Consider the following 23,025-nt stretch of genomic DNA (forward strand, 5'->3'; position numbering starts at 1 on the left):
ACCCTTGTGCAATCATGTTCACACATCTGCAAACAGTTTAGCTCGTTACAGAAGCTACGAAACTAGCTACAAAGCTACAAAATACGCGCACAAAATACACGCACTTGGGGGCCATACATCTTACTGAATTCCATTTTGAGTTGCTGCAATGAAATTTCAGCAAAATGGACTAGTCTGCCGCATAATTTTTTCACTGTAATTTTTGGGGTGTCTTTGAATTTAGCCCTCTGTAGGTTGATAATTATCATTTCCATCAAATGATGGGGCATCCTTTTGTTCCTAACACATCACCCAGTCCATATCAGTATAAATAAACAGCATAATTATTTCCCCATTGAGATCTGATGTGTTTTCAAAGTGTTCCTTTAATTTTTTTAGCAGTGTATATATATACACTATACATATCTTATATATCTTTGGAGTGCTTACATTTCTAGATTTGTTCAAGTAAAGGCAGCTATGTAAATATGACTAAGTAGTACCTAAGTAGTACCTTTCTTTGATTATTATTTATTATTATTAATGTGCTATATTGCTTCTTATTTTTCTACATTTTCAAAATGCAACTTTATCCTCATCATGTGTTTTGATACTTTTTCAAACCTTTTACTTTTGTCCCCTAAGAGTATGGGTTGAAATAGGTAATCATAATGATTATTTAAAATAATCTTTTTATTTAGTAATGTTTTTTTGCATCACTTTGCTTCTTTGGTTACTGTTGTTCAGGATGCTTATAATGTTTGAAATGAGCGTTACAATAAATAGATCAAATAAATAGAGTACACACACACACAAACTCAGGAAAGATGAGTAGACAGGAAACACACTGTGTTTCCTCAGCTTTATGACATCAGATTTTTCTTACACAGCAATAATGCTAATTTCTCTTTGGAAATGTTAAGCAAATATCTCACTCTTATCTGAAATATGCAGTTGATGTGTATGATTAAAAAGGCCATCACTAGAAAGTCTATGTTGAATAGCAACCTTAAAAACATCACCACAACAACAAAAAAGATGATCCTGAAAGCAGCACTGCTTTGTAGATGTTGTGTTTCCTTCTTTGAAGGTATTCATTATCTATATCACCATATTTGTTTATTATTAATTAATTAGTTTTCCATTCCTGCTTCTTTAGAAGAGCTTGTATATCCTAATTTCTAAGAGACTATATAATTTTATCTCCTGAGTCACACTCAAAAGCCTTCAGTCACAGGACCATACTGGACTTATCCATGTTTGGTACTTGGTTGATGCTATTTCTTTGTGTTACTGCAGTTAGAAGTGAAGAGAAAATAATCAGTGGTTCAAACAAAGGCATAGGAAGACTCGTACTTTTAGGGAGTAGGAGCTTGTGACATAAACACAGGAAGGAAGGAGATCCCATGGTTCAACCTAAGTGAGGAAGCCAGATGTTTCTGAAGTAATTTCCATTATAAAAAAATAAAACAGAAACTGGAACTGATGTGCATGTAGCTTGAGCAGACAGTTTGACATTCACACAAACAAGGGGACAAGAACAACAGCCACCCAATCAAGTACGTTAATAGGGCTACATAAAAAGAGCATTTCAAAGAAGTGCTAGGTACAAACAATCGAGTAGGGTATAATGATTCACTTTTTTTTATACACCCGTCTGATAGTGTTTAGAAAATAAGTTACCGTAAACAAGTTCACATGTATTATTCCATAACTCAAATTGTGAGGTTTTAAATATTTTCTTGTTAAATACATTTTGGACACTTGCACCTAAGATATTTTAAATCTGAACCAATGATACATAAGAGATAACCACTTATATTCTTTTTAAAATATACATAGTTGGTAACTTTATTAATTTCCATAATACTTAATCTGTAAGTAAATATTGACTATGACATGAGATGGATTGTCATATAACAGTCCTAACAGGGGCTTGTATCATGCAACCTTGGAGAAAATCAGTTACCTATAATGATTCTTATTTACATTCAGCTAAAATGATACTGAATAGAACAACATTATTCATATTACCTTAGTTAAAATAAGGTAATTTAAATTGAATAATAATAATCTCTTTTTTTTTATTTTGTTAAATGATTTGTCAATATAGCTCTGGGAATAGATGTCCCAGAGCTCAATGACAGCCCAACAGATTTGCTTTCACAAGCAGACAATTACGACTGTTGCCATAAGGTTCTGCTTAGTACTTGTGTTGAAACTTTATTGAAAACTATTTTGGGAGTATAATCGAATACAATGGACACTGAGACGGAAAGGGAAATGAAAAAGAATAAGGGTATAAGAACTAAGGGGAGGGAGAAAAACATAGAGACAGGAAAGTGTGCATTAAAAGAGGGAAAAACAGCAAAAAGAGACAACACAGAAGATATACAGTAACTCCTAGAAGTCTGCTTCCACACCTGTATGAGACGCGAGGAACAGAAAACAGAGAAAATAGCAGCAAAAAGGAGAGAATTGACAACCAAAGTGAAGATAAAAAGCTTCAAAAGCGGGTATGCATTAGATATCCATGTGTGTTGAAGTCAAAACCTATGGTCATTAAACAATATTAGTCAGGATGGTATATACCGGTAGCTGCAGCTTATTATTAGTGTGTATCTGTGAGTACCTGGAACCAAACTCACATGGTATGTATGCTTGGGCGTGCACATGTATATAGGTTTTACAAAGCTTCTTCTGCTTAATAGCAGGTGTGGGTGACCCCAGCTGCGCCCTACAGGGCCCAGGATCAATACATAGGTAAACCTAGCCGCAGATATCTAAAGGCACCCGTGATCACTGGGATACAAGGAGGGCAGACATAGGGATGGCTGCACCTACCTGAGGAGGGCAGATGAGGGCATAAGGAGCAAGACCCCCAAAGGGTTCAAACCCCAAAGCGGCCCAATCCCTGAGGTACTCAACCCCAGAGGCCATAGTGCACAGATCCTAAGGGGCCAAGGCAGCGAGCCCATGGGCTCTCCCTGTGGCTCTCCCTGTGGCTGCTCACACCCAAGGTGGATCCAGATGAGACCCCTGGGTCCAAGATCCGGGGACGCACCACCCCCAAGTGGGGACTTCACAGGGCCAGGAGGTTTAGGCCCTGCCCGCCAGGCACCATGAATGGAACAGCTCCAACCCCGCATTAAGAGAACCATGAGCGCCACAGGCATAGCTTTCTGAAGGTACTGGTGTGGACATGTCTCCACCAGCTTTGGCCTGCTGCTCTGTTTTCAGAGCGTTTTCAGTTTCTGTTTTATTCTATCTCTCCCGCCTATCGTTGTAACAGTCATGTTCAGACATAATACTATTTGCAGTTGCTATTCACTGCGTAAATAGTAGCTATGTGGTTGGAGGACAGACAACAAACCAGTAGCACTCAGTGAATTTTAACCAGCAGCTACATTGATGGATGTTTAAGTAAAAATTAGGAGACTGGTTGGTTAATAAAAAAATAGAGATGCAACCGAAAAATCAGTTTGTTAGACATACAGAGCTTTTTCAGCAAAGAAAAACGGCAACAGAGTGTAATTTTGTACAAGTTAGTATTATGGTGCAATAAGTTCAACAAATCATAGAGTTTAAAGGTTATCTTCTTATTTACTACTTAAAAAAAGCTTGGCTTCATAGAGGACCATGACTCACAGTTACAGATTAGAGAATGAACACCTATCTCCCGTTTTCGTATTGAAATGACATAATAAGACAGCAGAGCTTTTAGATATCTTGAAAATCAGTTTTTTTTGGCATCATTATATTAGTAGACAAATTCATAAAGCTCCTTTTAAGCAGAGAACAGATACACAAGTAGGCACAGCTGCAGATTTAAAGGTGAAACAGATTTACTGGGTACGCAACCTGCAATAATATATATCTCCAAGTTTACCAGAAAGTGTACAAGAAAAAAAAAAACACTATACCTTTTTTAAACAGTAGCATATATTTTTTTCTTTTGTAATCCAGCCTAATTCAGACTCAAAAATAGCCGTGTCAGGCAGCCAAGAGGCAGATGCAGAGTCAGACTCACAGGTGTGACAGACTTAAAACTGAAACGTAGGATACATAAACAAATTTAAGCACAAACATCAGAATAAAATCAGATCATCAATCTTTTTTGATATTCACTGATGCAGCTTAAAGGGAAACCGCCCGTCCCTCAATCCATCCATCCATCCACCAGCATCATAAGCTTAATATACATACATAAATACATAGACATTAGATATGATAGATTAGACATAGATAGATTGAATGAATATTGCCCTTTATAAATTATGTGTTAAAAGGTATCTAACTATCTCTCCTGTGTTTGAAACAATATGAAAGCCTTCAATATAGATATGGTTGGGTATTTTTATACCTAATTTAGGCCTTGTAACTGTAACTCCAACAGCCACCAGCCTTAGAGTGTCCCCACCAACTTTGATCACAAAGTTACCCCTTGATCAGTAGACACAGGTACCTATCATCAGCGAGAAACATAAGAAGGAGGAGGATACAGACCCTGCTCATTCTTGGGGCCCAGGGCCGCTGGAAATAATTTTGATCAGGGTTTTTTTTTGTTTTTCTTTTTTCTTTTTTTGACAAAAGACCCATGAGCCTATAAGCCTATTTAAAATACAACACATAAAAATAAATAAATAGATTGAGATTCACTACTTTATTGTCATATACACTTCAGTGCACGCAACCAGGGTCTGTAATACACAGACATCCTTAATCACATTAATCAGTTCTCGGGTGTATATATGCGCTATTACTTAAACTTCACAATAAAAAAAGACATTCAGTGCCTTAAAGCCAATTTGAAAGCCAGCATTCATGAAGGGATTGTCTCTCTTAAATTTGTCTCTAGGTATGACTTTTTTTTTATGTCTGCTTTCAGACAATCGAAACACATAAAGTAGCCACCTCCATTTAGCAAACCAAGCTGGTGCCACAGAGCTGGAGAATGTTTCATTGCCACAGCGCCATGCAGGAGATTTGAAATAGGATGGCTGGAAGGGCTTTTCTAACCCAATCATACTGATGCTGGGCTGGGCCTGCTGGTGAGACTGCCATCGGAGGCTGGCAGACAGTCTCCTCTCTCCAGCTGCTCTCCGTTGTCATGGTTGCAGTTTTAGTGTTCTTCACTGGTGGTGGTTTTCCAAAAAAATCCGAATGCATTTCTGTCATTACACTCATGTAAATTTACTAGACTGTTGCCAGTGAGTGAGATACCTCAGTAACCACTAGCTTGCTTGATGTAGCCATGATAACGTAACTTCCATGAACTTCTGTTGATTAGGCCTAAAAATAATTAAATTAAAATCCAAATACACATAATAGAAAAATAAAAGAAATTTATTAATTGTTCAAAGTATTAAACATAAAAAAGTATCCCTCTCGCCACTAGGGGGTGCTGCATCACCCCCAGCACCCCCCACTTTCCGCGGCCATGTTGGGGCCTGTAATGTTCCAGCAGGTGGGGGAGACAAACACTTGACAACCTGAAGTAGACAAAGACACATTTATATTCATCTAGTCACATTCCCACCCATACGGACATATACACGCACTCAATGGAGATGCACACAGGGGAAGACACTAAACATCTTAGACAATGACTCACATCCTCTCCACAACATACAGGTCCAGCAGACGAGCTCCATTCAGCAGAAGACTTTTTTTACCCAGATGCAACACACAGGAAATCATTCCTGCATTCCTGCCTGTGGTCATCAATCTCTACACCGCCTCCCTCAAGTGATTCAGACCCCCCCCCCCCCCCCCCCCCCCTGTAATTGACATTTATTCATTCCTTGCAATGTTTTTGAACGTCACTATCACTATATTTGGATATATATATATATATATATATATATATATATATATATATATATATATATATATATATATATATATATATATATATATATATATATATATAAAGTAATTTCCCTCTGGGATTAGATTATTAAAGTATGTCTTATTCTGATTCTGATCATCTTACACTCCTCATACATTCACCATCCTGCATCCTTCCAACTCTACGATCCAATCCTCCAAATGGAAACACACCCACAGACCCAGGATGAGATCCCCAGACCCCCCAGTGTGGGAAGGGGCTGGGATCAGGGGGCTGAGACTGGAAACCACCAAATGGAGGAGAGCAGCAGCCCCAGACCCATCCCAGGGGGGGCACCCCAAACCCATCCATAGCACCCCCCACCTTTACAGATAATAAAAATAATAATAATCTCATATAATTTGGTGAAATTAGATATAGTTTATAAGATTTAATGATTGTTGTTGTTTTATTTCACTGTAAATTGAAAGATCTTTATAAAATATTTATGAAACATCTTAGAACACAAAGACTGGACCTTAAACGTCCCTTATTGGCAGAAGGGTTTGCATTAAGTCTCGTCAGAAGTTATACTTTAATATAAGACTTGATACAAGAGATGTCTAAACGACTACAGAGCAAATGACTGAGAAGAAGGAAGGGGAAGTTCTGCCAGACTGAGGGGGTTTCCCATCAGCCAGCCGCCCCCGTGTGCTCCACGCGCTCTAAACTGCTTCTCTCCAGATGTTGCAGCTCGCAGACATGAGCGGACAGCTCGAGGAAACGCTACTGTCATGACGCGCACGGATTTAAATCCTAATCAAACTTTTTAATTTTGTTTGGACGCTGATCAGCTGTTTCCAGACCGCAGAGATGGAGTACTGGAGGCAATGTGCGATGTGGCTGATCGGCTGCAACGTCCTGCCGGCGAACCACCGGGTCACCGCGGACACGGCTAAGGTGTTCGACCTGGCGCAGACCCTGCGGGACGGGGTCCTGCTGTGCCAGCTGCTCAACAACCTGAAGCCTCACACCATCAACCTGAAGGAGATCAACCTGAGGCCGCAGATGTCCCAGGTACTGTAAGCTGATCTTTACTAGGCTGCTGATTGTAACGCGCGCAAAGGAAGTGTAAGAAACAATCACACTTAAAATAACTGTTTAATTAATTTAAAGTTTTAATGTCAAACATCTTAAGTCACTTTGGATTAGCTTCCCTAATACATTTCATATATGCAGCAAGAAATTTTGTAATTTCTGCAGATGGGGTCAGACAAAAAAGGGCTATTATAAAGAAAAACAACTATAAAACCACTATATATATATATATATATATATATATATATATATATATATATATATATATATATATATATATATATATATATATATATAACATTTTGATTAATTGTTAATTGGAATCATCATCAACTGATTTATTAATCGATTTATCGTCAACTGCAATATAGAAACTCTAAAGCATGTCTATAGCTGACAGATCAACCCACTTAAAGTAGTAATTATGCAAAGATTATAAAAAATAAAGCTTGAATTCTATATTTCAAACATTTTTCTCTGCTAAATTTGAAGGTTGTGACTCAACATCCAAATGAAACCCCAAATTAAGTTGCTCAAAAATATTTGACTATAAAAAGAAATTCAAAACAATTATAAGAGAAATGTAAATGCAGTTATGGGGTCTGTAGATTCATGGAAAATAAGGTTAAATGAGAAATCATGGTCAACTTTCAGTATATAGGGCTGGCTAAAGAGGGATTAGTAAGGGGTTGTCAGTAGTGGCTTTTTAAAGGTCTGTAAGTATGACAGATTTTAAGTGCCTAAATATCATACTGAGATCAGCTGATCTGAAATACTTCCTTTATCCGGGACAAGGTATGAAGGAAGATATGTAGTTTATGATCTAAATAAGGAATCCTTTTATCATCGGAAGGTGGAGACCGGAGGTCACACACATTAAAAAGAGGGGCAGAAAAATAGAAAATACATAATAGAATTATAATAATATTAAAGTACTTTTTATGCAGGTTAACATAAAAAACATCCACATTAAGCTTGGTTAAACAAGAAATACTCATTCATTTACATTTTTTTCCTCAATGTAGCTTTCCTAAATTAGCTGATTTCTTTTGTGTGTTGCTGAACTGTCTTGAGACAGATGCATTAATTATCAGAATTGTTGTTGGGGCTGTTTATAGTGGTTTAAATTTCTAAATCTGTAACAATCATTGAAGTTTATTTTGCAAAAGTCAGATGCAATGAAACTTTCCTTGGCCTTCTTCTTACAGCCACTGGAGAGGTCTGATAAAATCCTGACTTTGATCCACCCCTCAGTCAGGAAACACGTGCCATTTGTGCAGCGGCAACTTGTTTGCTTGAGAAAATGTTTGAAGCCAAATAAAAAATACTTCTTTACATACAGGGTGTGAAGTAAGTTTTAAGCACATTAACATTTATCTAACAACATTTGAAAGCAATTAGGAGTTTATTTGGCTGTTGGTTATGACGGTCTTGTGTCAAGAATTTGCTGTTTTGTTTTCAAGAATGAAGTACGAGATAAATTCCTCTATTTATTCTTCCTTCACATTTATAAAGCCTGACAGTTTTATAAATAAAATGTTTTTATAATAATGTGATGTTTTACCCTCCAAAGTGCCAATAACACAATGATATTAAAAAAGTGTAATTTTGACCAAATTTTCCCAGTATTTCATAGGCTTATCTAAATCCACTTCAGCACACTTTAAAATAGCTTCACAGAAATACCTTCAAAAGAGGAGTCTTGTGCAAAGAGGCAAATGCAACTGAGAACAAAACTGTTTTAGATGTTTAAAAAGCTGGCAGAAATATTATAAGGACTACCTGGTCACACTTTTAAAGGACGCAATCGGCTCCAATAGTAAAATTCAGAGCATAGTGGTGAGGAAAAAAAAAATTTCAGTGTATTCAGATGCGATAATTGATATGTTACTTCATGACCTAATATTAAGGAATGAAGAGGACAGAATTGAGAGGCATATTAGGATGGCACCTGGACAGTTTATTGTGTATAACATATACGTATAACATGAAAAGAAAGAAATTTGTTTCTAGAAATTACTAGATATTTTGGCCTCGTGGTTAGAGCAGTGCATGGGTGCTCTGAGAAGTTTGCAAGTACCCGGTTCGAACCCCCCAGCATAGACTCTAGGTCTCTGAGCAGGACCCTTAACCCCCCAATGCTCCCCGGGCGCCACATAATGGCAGCCCACTGCTCCCCAAGGGGATGGGTTAAATGCAGAGAGGGAATTCATCTAGTGTGAGATCAATAAAGTTCAATTATTATTATTATTTGACAAGATCCATATGCAGGATGTTTTAACTTTAAAGACAATCTTTTTAATTTAAAGAGACAAAAAGCAATATTGTATGTTTTAGCAAGAAGGTGGAAGTAAATGCTATAAATCTGAATCTTGTCAAAGTTGAAAAGCTTAGGTGATTCTAACTAAAAACTATGAAGGATCTGTAATCATTACAAAACATGGAAAATCTAGGATTTTATCTGTGTGTTTTGCAACAGTACTATAGAGCTGGCATAGGCCTTAACACAGCTCTTTGTTTTTTTTTTGTATGTAATGAAAGGGAGAGACTATTTTTGAAACTATCATTTGGGAGTAAATCAGTTGATATTTGTCCTTCACTGTGTTAAAGATTCTTTTCCCTGAAAAGAGATCACTCGGGACAAACTCTTTAAATAACACTTTATAATTTATATTTATTAAATAACCAGGAGACATGACAACAGATTCTGATAGAAATTGGTGATTGGGAGCTGCATTGCATTTTGGATAGTTTCCAATTTCACAAACACTTCTCACTTTTTGCTCTGTATTGGCCATGTTTTCGTCCCAACATGTTCAAAATCAACAAGCAATATAGATGCATGTTCTGACAAACTCAAACAAAGCCAGGTTGTTTAATATGATCCCAACTCATTCAAACATATTGCATTCTTAATATTTGCTAATAGCTTTTAGGGCGCTCTTTGAATTTCCTTCACAGTCACATGAACAGGAAACTTTAGAAGTGGTAAAGGTTTCTAAGAGTATGACACTCTGGTGCAGCAAACATATCATAAGGTATCATAAAAAAGAAATACAAGGAAGTACATCTAATAATAACTTGCGTATGATTAGTTGATAAAAAGAGGCAAAAACAGTTAAGTTTTACATCCAATTAGAACAAATAAAGGGGAAAATAATTAACCGTGAATTCCTTTCTTAGTGGGGTTATATGAGATACTGTTTTCATGACCGAATTGTAATCTTTATAACTATGAATTGCTGTGAGTGGTGTATGACCCGTCTGCTTCATCTAGGTCCTTTATATCTTGTTCACAGGCTTTTAAAGAGAACCCAAAGTAAAAAGAGCCAAACAAAAGTCCTGTGTCCTGCAGCTGTAGGTCATATGAGTGTATAGCTAAGAGAGGCATGTGTGTCATTGAGCTCCAGATTCGCAAATGGCATTTTCATTGTTCTCCCTCCTATTTGGCAACAATTAAATTCAGCAGAAAAGGGGTGGACGGTGTTAAGGACGATGAATCGGTTCAAGTCGATTAGGAAATTAAAATATACTGTGAAGTTAAAGTGTTACTGAGAGGTTTTGGTGAATTATTCGGCGATCAATACATTTCACCAGTCTTTTGTACAAAGAAATCCGAGTAAATTGTAGAAATGCAGAATATAGATATATAGGAAATGCATTGCCTTTGTAAATCACGGCATGCACTGCATACCGATCAGTAGCATTAAATACAGTTGAAACCAACTCTTACATTTTATTTACCCCCTCAATATTTCATCCACAGTGCTAAATATATCAACCCACAGTAGCTTTTTAAAGATAATTCACCAAATAATCTGTAGCTGTTTCTATTTTGTTCTACTGGATTTAGACAACAAACTGCGCAAGAGCTGTGCCTAAACATAGAAGTATGTGGCTGTTGCTTGTGCAAAGACTTTGTGTTTCAAACACTTCCTCTGCAGAATACCAGGGCCCCCAGGGGGTGGTGGAGTGATTACAGGCGTCTCCACGATGAGCCGATGAGATAAAACAGTCTATCTGTACTCAAGAATCTTCTGCTTTTGCATTTGAAGAGATTGAGTAATAACTGTTAGAAAAAAATAAAAAGGCATCAGAAAATGAGTTAATTTTTATATTATCAGAATGAATACAAATATATGTTTTAGCACAATACAAAATGTGTAGATTATTCAAACAAAATGTCAAAATTCCTGAAATTATAAATCATAACCATGACCTGCCTTCTCCGTGACACTTTAGATCCTCGTAGGAAGTGACACCAGAAATGGCTTGAGCTTGAGGTTTCATTTCATGATGATAAACCTTTAGTTTTCACTTTCACTTTGGAGTTCTTGATGCTTTGACGATCTCTATGACAGTTCATTTTATTTTACCAGGGCAGGTCTAACTTCATTTTGTATGTAAGATTATTTGAACCTAATTAGAAAAAGAAAGATTTTTTTTCACTTGAAAGCTGAAAACACTTTATCCAGACAGACTTTTATGTATTTTGTATAACAGAATGACATAAGGTATAAAATAATATTAAAAAAAAAAGGAAAAATAAACACAAAACTGTCTAAATTCAAACAAACTTTGAAAAAAAGCCTTCTTTACTCTAAATATTTGAAATTAAATAGAGTGCATCCAACTGCCTTTATAGGCAACTTAATGAAATTAGGATTAAATAACAGAAATTAATTTTATATGTAAGGATTTTTTTATTCTTAATTGCCTGAAATGAGCACAAAGTTTAATGTGTAGCGATAAACATGAGAAAATTATTGACAGAATGTGGTTTTCACATTGAGTCATGAAAAGCAAGAAGCAGAAGATTTCATTTAATTTTCTAGTCTGATTCATGTTATGAAAACCCAACACCTTCATTGTGGAGTTACAGTGTAAAAGTTTCTCCACCTCAGCCTCAGAAAGTAGAAGTCGCAATTACTAAACAAGTTTAACTTATTAAAATGACAATATTACTATAATTTTTGCTGTATATACGGTTTGTTTTAAACGATATCCAATCTGATTCAGCCTGATGGCATGTATATGTAAATGATTCTGCTGATTTTCTATATAACTCTGTGATAGTTTTAAAAAGTACTGAACATTGATGGAAATGGAAAGTGATCTTTAAAAGCAAGGACACTCACAAAGCAACTGAAACTCGGGTGAAAGAGTTCACTGGAAATGCTGTTGATTCTAATTATGAGAAACTTCAATTTACTCAGAATTTCAGATTTACAGTTTTAAATAAGCATCTAATAAGAATTCGATCCTAGCACGGGTTAAGAAACATGTTTAAGACATTAAAAGAATTTACAATTAAATGCAAGAGTACAGGTGTAATGTGTATTTTCATAATTAATATTGATGGATGTCATTTTCTTCTTCTTGTAGTTCTTGTGCTTGAAGAACATACGGACTTTCCTGTCCTCTTGCTGCGATACGTTTGGGATGAAGAAAAGTGATTTGTTTGAAGCCTTCGATCTTTTTGATGTCAGAGATTTTGGAAAGGTAAGAAAACCACTTATCATTCTATCTGTCTGCTGCTCTATCACTCAGCCGGTCTCTGTCCCATGCATTAGAGGTTCAACCTCTCAGTGATTTAGAGATTTTCCAGTCTTTTACAAGAGAAAAAAATACACAAAGATTTAACAGTAAATCTGTTTCTAAAGTAAATTTGTGATTAAAAGATAAATAAATATATTTAAATTATCGATGTACTGTTATGAGCCTTCGGACACGGTGAAAAACCAACCGCAGTGGTGACATTGCTTCTCACCTTCAGTTGCAACCACAGTTCTGAGCTGCACCACGATCACTGTGATGTGACACGATATTAACGCTGCTGCTATATCGAGTATCTCCATTTAATAAATAAATAAATACCTTTTCAGTGTTTAAAATGTTTGATGTGCTGCTACCAACCAGTTGTGATCTGCTGTTTTTGAGATGCACATGTTCCTGAAGACAAAAAAAAAGACACAAAAGTTTCTGCATTGTTAACTATATTTTGCCAGGCTTCACCTGTCCAAGCCATGGATTAAAAGAGTGTGGGATTTATTGAAGGGAATGCGACATTGACTAAACTATAACATTTTAAAGTTCATATGTTAGACATACAATTAATAAAATGGGATACTTCTTTGGGTGATCATCATAGATCAAGCGTTTAAAAGTTTAAAATTCTGAAATCCCTAACTTTTTTTTTTTTTTGTGGGGGGGGGGGGGGGGGGGGGGGGGGGCGGTTGGGTTAACAAAAACAATTAGGAGAAATTTATTGGTACAATTACTTTGTCTTTGGCAGTCAGACCTCAGCAGGAAATATAGCACTTAAATTTGATAGATATGCATGAACAGGAGCAAACAATAGGGCTGTTCCCCCCAGGCCTGAAACTGGTGGTGGAGTGGAGATAGATGAAGTTGGTCAGTCTGTAGACTGATGGTTAGTGAGATGGTATGCTGAGCTTTATGGGGAGATCCAGTGGATAACAAATGTTGAAAGAACCTGTCCATGATGAGCAAAGCATGAAGCGATAGTGGAGAGGAAAAACTCCCTGTTGGGAAGAAAACCTCTGGCAGAACCAGGCTAAATATGGCGGTCTTCTGCTGGACCGGTTGAGATGACACAGGGAACGCAGTAGGGCTGCAACAACGAATCGATAAAATCAATAAAAATCGACTTTTAAAAAGCGTTGGCAATGAATTTCATCATCGATTAGTTGTGTCGCGCGATTAATGCGTCATCCGCCGCCGTCGACTCCCACAGGAGTCCCTGTCAGAGCCGCCGGATGTTTACCCTCAGCGTCCAGACTGCAAATGAAGCGCGCATGCGCCGGGATTGACGGCGCAAATTGATCACAATAATTAAAATAGCCTGCGCTATGTAAAGCGAAAAAAGTTGTAACATGCAACTTTTGTAAAAACAAATTAACATGGCACGGAAGCACTGTTATGATGCAGCACCTGAAAAGAAAACACGATAGAGCCTTCGATGGCAGTGAAGAGAGCTGATCAGCAGGATGAGTAACCATGTTTGTTTAGTTTTAAAGTGGGGAAACGTAACGTTAGTTTCCCAGGTAGCTCATCTGATGCTTTCCTTACCTTGTTAGTAGGTTACAGACAGGGATAAGGTTGGCTACTTATTTTACTTTTAATTTCATTTGAATTAGCTTAAAGGAAAATTCCGGTTTTTAACACTTTTAGCCCATTTTCTGTAGTGTCCAGGATGAAATCGAATGATCGACACCAAAATTTTGACGATTGGTCCTGTCTGCTATTTGGCTCATGCAGAATCCCCCCCTGGCTGCTTCAGAATGGCTTCCATAGTGCATGTCCGATAATGTCCTTAAAACAACCTTAAACGTTCTTTTTTTAAAATATGCTACTCACCGGGTCGTCAGCGCTGTTCAATGACGTTCCAAAAAAAGTTTCGTGAAGAAAAACCGTTCCTGTCTTGTTTTATTTAGCATTTTGTAAATCCCAGAACAATTTTTTCCGATACATCACAACCGCTTATAAACTTCCGCTTCCCGTTCGAATCTGAAGCGTTGCACACTCCAGACCACTAGTTGGCGACGGTATCCTCTACCGTCAAACTCAAAGTCCAATATGTCCTCCTCAAGAATCCACCTTTCGTATTCCATTTTCAGAGTTTTTTAAAGTGTTTAACAGAGACGTTAGCACCTCGACGTCGGAGTACACAGAGTGAAGCATAAACACTTGGGCCTTGCGAAAAGACTACAACTAAGTGTAAACAGGCCCCATTTCCGTTTCCGGTGGCGGAGGGATATTGACTATTCCAACAGAACTCAATGGGATTTAAAAAATGCTAAATAAAACACTACAGGAACGTTTTTTCTTTACGAAACTTTTTTTGGAACGTCATTGAACAGCGCTGACGACCCGGTGAGTAGCATATTTTAAAAAAAGAACGTTTAAGGTTGTTTTAAGGACATTATCGGACATGCACTATGGAAGCCATTCTGAAGCAGCCAGGGGGGGATTCTGCATGAGCCAAATATCAGAGACAGGACCAATTGTCAAAATTTTGGTGTCGATCATTCGATTTCATCCTGGACACTACAGAATATGGGCTAAAAGTGTTAAAAACTGGAATTTTCCTTTAAGCAGCGTTTATATTTTCGTTATAAATAAATTAACTTGCAAATTATGAGGGCAAGGCTTTTAAAGTTTAAATCTTCTGGCAAAGATAAAGTAAAGAAGATCCTGCAATTTATGGAATTAAAGCAGAATAAAATCCAGCAAGATCAGTAATATGTCAATTAATTATATTTGCCACATTCCCATGTAAATATCTGTCTTTGGACGATGTGTTTTTCAGCACCCCTAGTTCTCTCATTTGTATTCCAAATACAATTTATAATTTGAATCACAGGGCTATTTTTATCTCTTTGGTTAAGTATTTTCTCAAGTAGCAACTTTAACTGCTATACTTTCCTGTGTTAAAAGGCAGAACTCTTCTAGTCTAAAAAAAACTCATTTATTGAAATGCGGGGACCTATTGTTTGAGCCCTTTGGGGGCTTTTAAAAAAAAAAATGCCTGTCTTTTTTTGTGCTTTATGAAACAAAGTACCCTATATTTTGTGGATGTACAGCTACATTTCTCATGTAAGTTTGCGTAGTTTTAACACAAACATTTATTTTTCATATTGCACCAGTACAGTTAATGAGCAACCTGTACTTGTGTGCTTGTTTGTTCCATCTAAAATGTTTATTTTGGAATAAAGAGGTTAATATAAAAAGTATTTTTTGTCCGATTCATCGATTAATCGAAAAATTAATCGGCCAATTCATCGATTTTTAAAATAATCGTTAGTTGCAGCCCTAGAACGCAGTAACAAGTATGGGAGGAATGACACTCTAATGTAGCTTTAGCTACGATGGTGGAGGAGGGGCTGGAGGTGGGTTGAAACTGTGTCATCTGAATGAAGTCACACAAGCGCATCCGCCGCCTGCACACAGGACCAGACAAGATCGGAGGCCTTTTAAGATGAACTTTGGATGCCGATTGGCTTTCATGGAGATGTGGTTCAAAGCTAATTGGCTGTGTCACAGGTGGATGGATGTAGGTGACAATGGGTTTCTTCAGTTGAACTTTCACCTAGACTCCATATGTTATTTTCCTTTGGATTAAGATACATTTTGCATAATTTTTTTTCCCTCTGTCCCCAACTCTCACCCCATAGAAAACTTGGAGAGTTTAAACATATCAAACTTTCATACCAGATTAGACTGCTTACTGAATACGAGTAAAGATTCAAGTTCTGTTTTCAAATTGCAGTTTTTCACAAGAGTATAATTTCATCCTACATACCAATGATCTGCCGTGGCAGATATTAAGACACCCTTCTGATACCTCTTCATTGTCTTAATGGTCTCCCCTTTCCATTTAGCTTTAACGGTGAGCAAGTGGAGCAGGTGGAGAGGCAAAGGGTCATGCAAAAGCTAAATGGAAAAGGGAAAACATTAAGAGAATGCACAGGGACCAGAAAATGCTTAATAGAGTGTGTAAAATAAGGTACAATTTAAAAGGATTAGAAAATGCAAGGTGGGAAAGAAGCGAAAAGGGAAAAGGAATTACATTTATAAATGTTTAATAAGGGAAGGTACCTATAATCAGTTTTATAAATTGTGGTTTTTAAATCTCAATTTAGAAATAGTATTTTAGAATATTTTCTTTAAAGCTGAAGCATTTAATAATGGATTAATAAATACAATTTACAAATCCTCTTTAATATTTTAACTTAAACAGGGGATTTAGAAAATGCTTTTTTAGAATACATATATTAAACCACCTAAATCTATAAAATGGCAAAGCAGATGAGCAAAACTAATCATGCTTTATACATATCTTTACAAATATATATATATATATATATATATATATGACAGGCTAAGATTAAAGTGGGACCTTTTGTGAAAACATTGTCTTTGGCAACAGCAAATAGGTTAAAACACAAGATTCATTTTCCTAATATATTTTCTGTTTTATTTATAGGTGCTTTTTTTTCTCTCTTGATCGTTTTATTTGTAGATACAGTCTGAAGACTGTATTATGTGAACAACAGAGGTATGTGCGGCAATCTACTCATAATGTAGTAATAGTGAAATACAGATATATTGAAACAAATTTTACATTGAAGACTAGAGCTGTTTTTAACCAGTAAGCCCAAATTTATTAATTAAAAGTTCTTTCATACCTGCAAATTTTTATCTTATTTTTGCTCATCACATAAATAAATGTGCATTTTAACCATATTTTCGTGTTAAAGGGAGTCAAAAAACAAACAAAACAGATTTGTAAGCTCTTACATAACAGCTTTAATCATTTAATCCGATGATATAGGATTTAACCATGGTTTTAATTACCCTTTTGTGGTCTTAAGTTTTTACTAGTCATATGTGATTGTAGAAGTTTTGACAGTTGTGCAGTAATTGGCTGCTCATTGTGTGTGTATATATATATATATATATATATATATATATATATATATATATATATATATATATATATATATATATGTATATGTTATTTTTTAAGGTTTACTTTTAAAATATTTTTTCTCTTTTTTTGGTGTTGCCTTATTGTGGTTACTGTTTTCTGAGTGTAAGCACATATTCTGCATGACCAGGTCAGTGAGTTTTTAGTGTCTCTGCCTCGCTAATCGGTGGACTCCCTCTGCAGGAGCCTAATCTAATAATAATCCCTGAGGAAACCACACAGGCCGAGGGCTGCATTGTTGACAGCGTGAGTTCACTTGATGAGTAACTTGTAGTCAGTAGATCTGGAGAGCTCTAAACACGTTTCCGCCAGTGCAAACTGGTTTAAATATTTAGAAATTTTCATTTTTTTGCAGCCGTAAATCTGCCATAAAATGTATTTCCCCATGTGGCTAAGTTTCAGTCATTGCATAAAATCCTGAAACTAATATTATATAGAGTCATTGCACACAGTGTTACTTTTTAAGCATTAACTTGTTTTTGATTTGATGGCAACTTTTTATTCCCCCAAAACCTAGTTTCTTAGAAAAAAAAAAAAAAAGATTGCATAAGGGAGGCTTGGTTTGGTGAACATCATTTCAAAAGAATTCAACATTTCATTTTATCTGAAAAGAGGGCTTTGAATCAGTAAGCAATAAGCTATTGCCCATTCTCCTGAGCCCACTTTAGTATATAGACGTATAGACTTTGTTAGCAGTTGGTTGAAGCTGAATAATCCGTGGTTGGTGAGTTTCCTCCAAGCTCATAGATGTATTTTGTTTCAAAATTTTCCTAAGGCATCTCTTACCCCTGTTAATTGTTTTTCTTTTTGCTCTATTTCTTCCTTTCACTAAACTTTCCGAATAATATACTTGGAAATAAAACTAAGCGGTCAGCTTCTATTGCAGCAGTCCTCCTCATAATTATTTATGCTTCTATAGAGCCATAATACTTATATCTTCGTGTTTTAATGTAAGCCAGTATAATATCTGAAAATACTTATTTATATATTAAAAACTGTGATGAAAATGTTGGTACTGATTAGAGTTCACACAGATCTTTTAAAAAATGTTATTTCTTTTATGACCACAATGTCTGATGTAGTAAACATCAGACATTGATAGTCAGGACAGTTAGTGTCAATCTAAATATTATCTACATGCAGAGCATTGAACCAAATATTGTATCCAAAGAGTTGTTTGCAATTGAACAGTTTTCCTCAAAAAAAAAAAAAAAAAAAAAAAAAGAATTACATCAATAAATAAAATGAGTGTGCAGCTTTGTCATCTCCAACACTGTACTTTTCTAAAGTAATTAATTTGGGGTTTTCATTACCTGTAATAGCCATAGTTATAAGACATATTAAGAGACAACTACAGTTGAACTACATTCTTACACTCCTGGCAGTGTTTCAGTTTCCCTTAAAAAAAAAAACAAACTTTAATGTAATTTAAAGAAGTTAAAATGTAGTTTTATAGCCACGCCTCAGTAATTTAATTTTAGCATGTATTCCTGTTTCTTTCCTTCAGCTCAGTGTGCTGTGACCTAAAGAAGCTTCTAGTTAATCTGGCTTGCTGATAATCCCAAAAGGGAGCTGCTGCCTGCAAATATGTACAGTACATCCAAGCTGGGCCGCGTAATCTCAGTCATGTTCAAGGGTTATCCATCAAGCGGACATGGCTGTGGTGGAGAAGGATTTCTCTGTAACATAAGAAAATAGGTTTCCGCAAGTTGGACTGGGAGATTGAGCTGGATTTGCCCCAGAAATGGCTGTACAGCTGAAAAAGAAGTGGTCAATCTCTTCCTTATTTTGAAGATTCACAAGAGAACATTGTAAATCTCAGGCAGTTTAATCCACTTGGGTTTGAGTTGTGCCAAGGATGCCCCATTGACTGGACATTTGTGCGCTGAATATCTAATGAGAGCTCTCTAACCTACATTCCTCTGAGTTTCTACACGCTTCTGTGAATACATGCAGCCGCCTGAAGGCTAATGGCTACTGAAGAGAATTGAAGAGGCAAAATATTTGTTTTTTCTTCTTTTACTATGGCACACACAAACAAAGAAAACACACATTGAAGCTTATTTTCATTTTAATTCTTCAAATATTTTTTTTTTTGTGTGCAAATTTAAGTAATCTTTATATTAAATTAAAGTGACTTGTTTCTGCACCAAACCTGGCCAATAATAGGTATTCTGATTCTGAAATACCTCTTGGTCTGCCTTTTAATGTTAAATCACCCATTTTGAACATTAAACATTTTTTTTTTCTTCTGTAAAGGGTATTCAGAAAGAGAGACCCCTAGTGTGTTAGATTAATCATATTATTTGACAGGGGAAAATTTTCTATTGTATTTTTCTCTCTTGTCCAATTTCATTCATACAATATCAATAATATGGAGAATTTGGAAGACCTACATTTCTGTTATTCTGTACGACAACAAATTGTCCTGAAACGCATTTAAATGACTCATATAATCCCATTTAAAATTTTCATAATCTTGTTTTTTGTTTTCTTTTTTTGTGTAACAGCCCCATAACTAAAGTGGTCAACCAGTACAAGGAGAGATAGTTTTAGACAAAATATAAATTACCTACCATTGTAAGAAAAAAAAAATCTGAAATGGTCTTTTATTATTTTCAAACATGTTTTTCAGTGAAGAAATAAACCTGCTGGTATTTTAGCATTGAGGGTTTAATTGTATAAATTAAAGTAGCTTTACTGTAGATAAGTGTCTCTCCAGTTACTAAAATCGACGAGATACAAAGCCCGAATTTAACAAAAGCATGAAGTAAATTCAGGCAATTGCTTTAAAGTGGAAACGAGCACCAAACTGCACTGGTATAACTTAATTGACTGTGTTTTACAGGTTGCTTGATGACAGGTAGAGAGTTTTAATGTTATATTGTTGTAACCTTTATCGCACTGCCCTCAGAGTTGGAGACACTTTGACTAAATAGGCCACAGTAACTAAGGTGGTTGAACTGCACTAAGGTTGTGGCTTTGCATTTCAAGTCACATGCGGCTTTAGCAGAAAGACTTTGTGTTTGAGAGCAACTAGTTTTTAAGACATTTAAGAAAAATCAATCAATAATACAGTTTATTTTAATGATCAGATTGCCCTCTACACTTAAGGCTATAATGTTAATACACTAATTCCACTTTAAGTGTTTCTCTTGAATAAGTTTTTATTTTGACGTATGGCAAAAATAAGAGCCCACCTTTGTGGCCTGTCTTTGCTCTCTGTTTCTGAATGATTACAACAGGTTTGTTAGGGCTGTGCATTCATAAAAAACGACAGCACTGCTAATTTAAATCATCTTGCATTCTGAGCAAATATGTATTTAGCTATACCTAGAAAAAACATCCTAGTTACTTTTCTTGCTGTGATGCCGATTTCCTTATTTAAAGGTAGTGTGCAATCTGGTTTCAAGAGTTTTTCAACTTGTCCACCTATGTGAGGCAAAGCCACAGCTTTTAAACAGGAAGAGGAGGTAAACTGCAGCTGCTTGTGTTGTTAGATCGAATCCATCTTCATTTTCTTTTAGTCATGTTTACAAATCCAAACCCTTTGAATAAACCCTTAAACAATGTAAGTTAATTAGATTGCTTTCTCTATATTAGGGAGTACATTGTTAAATAATCAGAATGACAGTAGTAATGGCTGAACTTACTAATTAGAAACACAATTAATTTAGGGCTTAAACTAATGATTATTTTGCCAATTGATTAACCTGTTGATTATTTTTTTGATTTATAATCGGGATAGCAAATGGGTCCTTAAAGAAGACTTTCTACAAATTTAAACCAGGTGAAACTAAAACTTTTCCACTTGAGGAGTTGACAGATGCATATTGGCATTTTTTAAATGCAAAATATTTATATATATATATATATATTTTTACAACCTTGGTAAAATTGCTGCTCAAAGGTGGGTTGCTCTGTCCGCTAAATGCACATTTTACAGCCTTTATACTCCAGTTAATCCAATTAATTGTTTCAGCCCTAGATTAATTACCAAATTGAATTTGATTTAGAAAAAAATGTGGATAATATCACTTAAACAAGATTTTAAGATATTTATAAGGTTATATGTGTTTTTTTGTTGTTATTTTGTGCAAATTAAAACCTTTTATTTCTATTTTTAATGCTTCAATGCACCATTAAAATGCAAGAAAGAAAGGAGGTAATATGACCATATCATTCACTTTTTGCACATATATAAATCTCTATTTTAAAAGCCATTTTTAGACATGTTCCCAGAGGCTGTTATAAGACCTTTAATGTGTGCCACAGACACTTGTGCACCAACCACCATCATACTGACACACATAGTGTGACAGATGGGTATCAGTTAGAGGTAGCATGACCATTTCCTGGAGAGGCTGCATGTCTCTGTGTCGGGGTTTCTTTAGTCACGTTTATGATTTGCGTTTTAATTCACTAACCCAAGGAAAATAATGTAGCTCACGTCTTTTTTTTTTTTATTTTGCAAATTTTCACAACATAGCATAATAGGCAACTTCCCACATTGGTAGCTTTATCTCATTGGGAACAGCTATTAAATGAATTTTTTAATAAATTGGAAAATCAGCATATTGTTCTCAAAGCCGTTTCCTACATCTGAGGGACTTTTAATGTGGCATGGTCTTTGGTGGAATTGTCTGAACATTTGTTGGTTTAACACTGTAGACTGTTATCTGGATATTTTTACACCTATTTCCATCAGATATTTGAAGGGTTAACCTCCAAATAAACATATAAATCACTTTCGTCAGAGGAACTGCGATAAAGTAAGAAATGAAGTAAATAATTGTAATTTTAGCTTTTTTTTCTCCAACTGATGAATCAAGTAAAACTAAACATCAATATACAGGTCATTCTGGCTGAATGACCTGAAAAACGTACTAAACAGTGACTGATATAATTACCAAACTTAAATATGTGTTGTCACACACCTTTGTTTCTAGCTGAAATGTTATATAACTTCTCATCCAACCATCACTGGACAGCACGTCGCAAGAGTCTCATCTTGGTCGATAACCATGTTTCTAATAAGACGCTGCACTAAAACTTCACTTTTTTTTTTAGACATTGACTTCAAAAATTTTCAAATTATCCTAGTCCTTAAATTGCATTTACAATTTCATTGATTTCTAGACACGAAGTCCAGATTTCTTAACCCTTTGTTTTCCTCTGTGCTGTGTTTCACAGAGGTGCCAACTTCGTATACTTTTAAAAAACCACAACCCCATTTTAAATAAAGTTGCCACACCGACCAAACTGTGAATGAGAAGTTTGCAACAGAAAACTGGAGTTTTGACTGAGGGAGATTTGACTTAATTAAAACTACTCAATCATATTTTCAGTAGCAGGAATCAATCAATCAATATTAATTTAAAATCTATTAAAAAACAGTAAGAACACTTTTTTCTGTTCAGGCAGCTTTCTTGTTATATATGTCAGTGAAGGAGTGTGTATTTCCTCCATTAAGGCATAAGTATAGGTAATCAAAGTTAGTTTTATATTAATAATCACTTACATTTACTTACCCTACAAAATTAAGAAGCAGTGTTTTAGAATAAGAAATAAATGTAAAAGATATTTGATCAGATGAAAACCTTAA

At 35.7% G+C, this 23,025-nt stretch overlaps 1 protein-coding gene across 3 annotated transcripts in view; it reads left to right on the forward strand.

Moving 5' to 3' along the window:
- The first annotated feature begins 6,500 nt into the window (after nt 1-6,500).
- Nucleotides 6,501-23,025, forward strand: part of LOC119787163 (guanine nucleotide exchange factor VAV3-like) — a 66,545-nt gene continuing 50,020 nt past the window's right edge. For all 3 annotated transcript variants that reach the window (XM_038290809.1, XM_038290810.1, XM_038290811.1), the window contains exons 1-2: nt 6,501-6,886; nt 12,293-12,409. In XM_038290809.1, coding sequence (XP_038146737.1) covers nt 6,683-6,886; nt 12,293-12,409 — 321 coding nt within the window. In that variant the 5' untranslated portion in view covers nt 6,501-6,682. The remainder of the gene's footprint in view (nt 6,887-12,292; nt 12,410-23,025) is intronic.

Source organism: Cyprinodon tularosa, unplaced genomic scaffold (genome assembly GCF_016077235.1).
Source record: "Cyprinodon tularosa strain WSP-4 unplaced genomic scaffold, ASM1607723v1 ctg29, whole genome shotgun sequence".
In the NCBI taxonomy this organism is placed as follows: domain Eukaryota; kingdom Metazoa; phylum Chordata; class Actinopteri; order Cyprinodontiformes; family Cyprinodontidae; genus Cyprinodon; species Cyprinodon tularosa.